This window comes from Oncorhynchus gorbuscha, linkage group LG15, assembly GCF_021184085.1.
Source record: "Oncorhynchus gorbuscha isolate QuinsamMale2020 ecotype Even-year linkage group LG15, OgorEven_v1.0, whole genome shotgun sequence".
NCBI classification, from domain to species: Eukaryota; Metazoa; Chordata; class Actinopteri; order Salmoniformes; family Salmonidae; genus Oncorhynchus; species Oncorhynchus gorbuscha.
This window is the reverse complement of record NC_060187.1, coordinates 80,926,616-80,931,615: the sequence shown is the minus strand read 5'-3', so window position 1 is coordinate 80,931,615 and position 5,000 is coordinate 80,926,616. Positions and strand designations below refer to the sequence as shown.

Genomic DNA, 5,000 nt, shown 5'->3' with positions numbered 1-5,000 from the left:
TTCCACCATATTGTTTTCACCTATTATTTGGTTTCAGTGCAGATGAAGGAAATGCGACCGGGTGATGAAGGCTCTTTAAACTATGAGATGGACTTTGACTTATCCTAGGAATGTGTGCTGTTTATGGGGAGTTATTTACAATTAATTGCTTACAAAGGGGTTTACCCACCTCTATATCCACATAGGTTATGATCAGCACCAAATGCAGATGGCTGGGCTAGACTGGACTGAGCTGGGCTGGACTAGACTGAGCTGGACTAGGCTGGGCTGGACTGAGCTGGGATAGTTCTAGGCTAGACTGGGATAGTTTACGGCGTAAATCTGTACTTTAAACCCAACAACATTGTGTTACCCCATTACACACTGATTGGCCTGGTTAGAGACTGTAGGAAAACATTCAGAAACCTACTGTAACCACACAGTTAACTAGACACCCTCACACACACACACACACACACACACACACACACACACACACACACACACACACACACACACACACACACACACACACACACACACACACACACACACACACACACACACACACACACACACACACACAGCCCACCTCAGTCTAGCCCAAATATACAGTAGTATTATAATGATAATGACACCAAACAGAACACTACAGAAACTGATCAAAAACTAAACTGCGGAAAAACAACGACCATTAATACAGAATTTATCCAAATATCCAATACAATTATCCATCAGTCAATGCGGATATTCAATCGAATCAATTGATACTTAATTAATCAGATCACAGTTATTTACAGTTATTGATCAGTATGTGCACAGGTCAATACAAAAGAAAGTCACAATGCACCAAACACAGTCTGTGGTCACCACGGCAACAGGGCATGCAGGTCAGTGCATGGCCGGTTGCTCGGGGCGACGGAACAAACAAATAAAATCGCCAAGGGTAACCAGCACAGGCAATCCACCTCCACAGCAACCCAGACACAGGCCAACCAATCAACTTACAACACGTGAGAGGAAGGGGGGTCGGGGCTTTATCGGTCGCTAGGTAACCATAGTGATGGGATCCCCGCGAATTATGATTGGACGGGAGGATCTCGGGTGAGGTGTGTTGTTGTTTCAGGAAAAGATTAAAAAACATCAGAAAATAAAAATAAATAAAAAATATAAAGTTGGATAACAATATTTCAATAATTTAGTTTTGATTAATTTGGCTACAATATCTCTAAATGATTAAACTACCTACAAAGCATTTTTTGTTATTTCATGTGTTTAATATTCTTTACCATATATGCACTGCTTATTTAAGATCCCGCCCACTCTAGTCATATAGCCCTTTCACCAAATTTCACCACATTTTAGAAAGCTGTGACTGACAGCAACTTGCATAAACTCCATTGTCATTCTTTCCTGTTTCCTCCCCAAACTCAAATATCCCTCCTCCTTCCCATCACTTCTCTCTTACACGCCTCCCCGACCTCACTCCTACCCTTCTCTCTCCTTTCTCCTACCCTCCTCTCTCCTACCCTCCCCTCTCCTACCCTCCTCTCTCCTGCCTCCTACCCTCCTCTCTCCTCCCTCCTCCCCTCCTCTCTCCTCCCTCCTCCCCTCCTCTCTCCTCCTTCCTCCCCTCCTCTCCCCACCCCACCCCTCTCCTGCCTCCTACCCTCCTCTCTCCTCCCTCCTCCCCTCCTCTCTCCTCCCTCCTCCCCTCCTCTCTCCTCCTTCCTCCCCTCCTCTCCCCACCCCACCCCTCTCCTGCCTCCTACCCTCCTCTCTTCTACCCTCCTCTCTCCTACCCTCCTCTCTTCAACCCTCATCTCTCCTACCTTCTCTTCTACCCTCCAGTCTCCTCCCTCATTCCCTTCTTCCCTTTTATTGCCTTCCATTCCTCCATCCCTCTATCCACACATTCTTTCTCCTCCCTCTCTCTTTTCCAGCCCCTATCCCTTCTCACCTCTCTCCTCTCTCCTTCAGTAGGGGCGGTTGGCGTCTTTAGGTCGTTTCAGCTGCACCTTGAGTCTCTTCATGCCGATCTGGAACCCATTCATAGCCTGGATGGCAGTCTGGGCACTGGATGGGTTGTCAAAACTCACAAAACCTGGGGAGGGAGGGAGGAACGAGAGAGGAAGAGGGAACAGAGACAGAAACATTCTGAAATAACATGTATGTAATATAACATGTATAATCACATTGCTTTGTTGCAACAGACAGAGATACAGTCATACAGTATGCTACCAGCAACTGTGAGTTATGATCATCATGTATCATAGCAACAGGTGGAATTGCAATTCTCTCTTATCTCCCTCCATTTCTCCTCCGTTCCTCCTTTCTTTCCTTTTCTCCTGGATACTCACTATTCACCCATCCCTGCCTCTCCTATGTCTCCCCCTCCAATCCCTCTCCCTCTGTCTTACCGAAGCACTTGCTCTGGTTGGTGGCGCGGTCTACAAAGACTTTAGCTGAGATGACGTTTCCAAAGGGCAGAAACATCTGGAGCATCTCACTGTCACTGAACTCCTGAGGCAGGTGGTAGATAAAGATATTACAACCCTCCGGCCCTAGGGAAGGAACACACACACGTTAGGTTCTGCTACGGAGAGGCACACTCACACAAATATTCATGAGGATCTGTGATTCACACGCACACTAATCTGAGACACACACACACACAACAGGTGCTGTCTGAGAGACAGGAAGTGACATCACCTTCTCGCTGCTGCTGTTGCTGGGGCTGCTGGTGTTGCTGGGCAACCAGGGTAGGTTGCTGTGGAAAATGCTGGCCGACCAATCCATAGGCAGCAGGGTACGCCGCTGTGATGAGAGAGTGACATCACATGATGAAACACTGTTTGGAGGTCCAAGACACCCCTAACCACAGATCTAGGATCAGATTACCCTACATGCCCTCAATGGCAGAGATGGTAGGGAGGAAGACAGGGATCATCAACTAGATTCACCTCTAACCCTGTACCACAGGGATCATCAACTAGATTCACCTCTGACCCTGTACCACAGGGATCATCAACTAGATTCACCTCTGAACCTGTACCACAGGGATCATCAACTAGATTCACCTCTGACCCTGTACCACAGGGATCATCAACTAGATTCACCTCTGACCCTGTACCACAGGGATCATCAACTAGATTCACCTCTGACCCTGTACCACAGGGATTATCAAATAGATTCACCTCTGACCCTGTACCACAGGGATCATCAACTAGATTCACCTCTAACCCTGTACCACAGGGATCATCAACTAGATTCACCTCTAACCCTGTACCACAGGGATTATCAAATAGATTCACCTCTGACCCCGTACCACAGGGATCACCAACTAGATTCACCTCTAACCGTGTACCACAGGGATTATCAAATAGATTCACCTCTGACCCTGTACCCCAGGGATCATCAACTAGATTCACCTCTGACCCTGTACCACAGGGATCACCAACTAGATTCACCTCTGACCCTGTGGCCAAATAAAATCCCTGCTGGGGAACCATGCTGTACCAGTTAATTACTGTCCTACTCTGAGAGCATTGAGGACTCCATTCTGACAATGCAAAATGAACCCAGTCACTATAAGTGTCACAGGCGCTGGTAGTGTGTGTGACTGTGGCCCACCTGTGTAGTGCTGCATGCCTGCATACGCCTGCTGGAGAGGATCTAGAGATAATGCTGGACTCTGGGCTGCAGGGAGAGAGGGAAGCAGGGAAGGAGGGAGAGAGGGAGGCAGGGAGGGAGGGAGGCAGGGAAGGAAGCAGGGAGGGAGGGAGGAAGGGTGGGAGGGAGAGAGAAAGAGAGAGAGAGAGAGAGAGAGAGAGAGAGAGAGAGGGGGAGAGAGAGAGAGAGAGAGAGAGAGAGAGAGAGAGAGAGAGAGAGAGAGAGAGAGAGAGAGAGAGAGAGAGCAAGAGAGAGGAAGGGAGATAAGTAGGGAGGGAGGGAAGCCGGGAGGAAGGCAGGGAGGGAGGGAGGGAGAGGGAGAGGGAGAGAGAGAGAGAGAGAGAGAGAGAGGCAGGGAGGGAGGGAGAGAGAGAGAGAGAGAGAGAGAGAGAGAGAGAGAGAGAGAGAGAGAGAGAGAGAGAGAGGAAGGGAGATAAGTAGGGAGGGAGGGAAGCAGGAATGCAGGGAGGGAGCGAGGGAGAGAGAGGAAGGGAGATAAGTAGGGAGGGAGGGAGAGAAGCAGGAATGTAGGGAGAGAAGTAGGGAGGGAGGGAGAGAGAGAGAGAGAGAGAGTAGGAGGCAGGGAGGGAGGGAGAGAGAGAGAGCGAGAGAGGAAGGGAGATAAGTAGGGAGGGAGGGAAGCAGGAATGCAGGGAGGGAGCGAGGGAGGGAGGGAGGGAGGGAGAGAGAGGAAGGGAGATAAGTAGGGAGGGAGGGAGAGAAGCAGGAATGCAGGGTGAGAAGTAGGGAGGGAGGGAGGGAGAGGGAGAGAGAGGAAGGGAGATATGTAGGGAAGGAGAGAAGCAGGAATGTAGGGAGAGAAGCAGGAATGTAGGGAGGGAGGGAGGGCGGACGGACGGGAGATAAGTAGGGAGGGAGGGAAGCAGGAATGCAGGGAGGGAGGGAGGAGAGAGAGAGCGAGCGAGAGAGAGATAGAGAGAGAGAGAGAGAGAGAGAGAGAGAGAGAGAGAGAGAGAGAGAGAGAGAAAGAGGGAAATAAGTAGGGAGAGAGGGAGAGAAGCAGGAATGTAGGGAGAGAAGCAGGAATGTAGGGAGGGAGGGAGGGAGGGAGGGAGGGAGGGAGGGAGGGAGGGAGGGAGGGAGGGAGGGAGGAGTAGCAGAGTGGAGTGAGTGAGTGGCAGAGCAGAGAGTGAATATAGGGAACACATGGAGATATCAGTATTTCTGTGGTAAATATTCTATCTTTGGTAATTCAGCTCGTACCTTGGTACGCATGAATGCCATTGGTGTATAGTGCTTCTGATGCTTGCTGTCCATTGGTTGGTGGACTGTAACCATTGACTCCTAGAGGTGGAGGTAGTGATGGCACGGGCGTGGCTGAGATGGTT

General features: G+C 49.8%; 1 protein-coding gene across 4 annotated transcripts in view; it reads right to left on the bottom strand.

Moving 5' to 3' along the window:
- LOC123998190 (CUGBP Elav-like family member 3) overlaps positions 1–5,000 on the bottom strand; it is a 127,872-nt gene that overhangs the window by 1,407 nt on the left and 121,465 nt on the right. For 3 of the 4 annotated variants that reach the window (XM_046303204.1, XM_046303205.1, XM_046303206.1), the window contains exons 9-13: positions 4,876–5,000; positions 3,613–3,678; positions 2,692–2,796; positions 2,400–2,543; positions 1,940–2,083 (exon numbers count right to left, since the gene is read on the bottom strand). The exon at positions 4,876–5,000 is cut by the window's right edge. In XM_046303204.1, the coding sequence (XP_046159160.1) occupies positions 1,956–2,083; positions 2,400–2,543; positions 2,692–2,796; positions 3,613–3,678; positions 4,876–5,000 (568 nt within the window). In that variant the 3' untranslated portion in view covers positions 1,940–1,955. Of the gene's footprint in view, positions 1–987; positions 1,079–1,939; positions 2,084–2,399; positions 2,544–2,691; positions 2,797–3,612; positions 3,679–4,875 lie in introns of all 4 variants that reach the window. The other variant, XR_006832232.1, reaches the window with a different exon arrangement.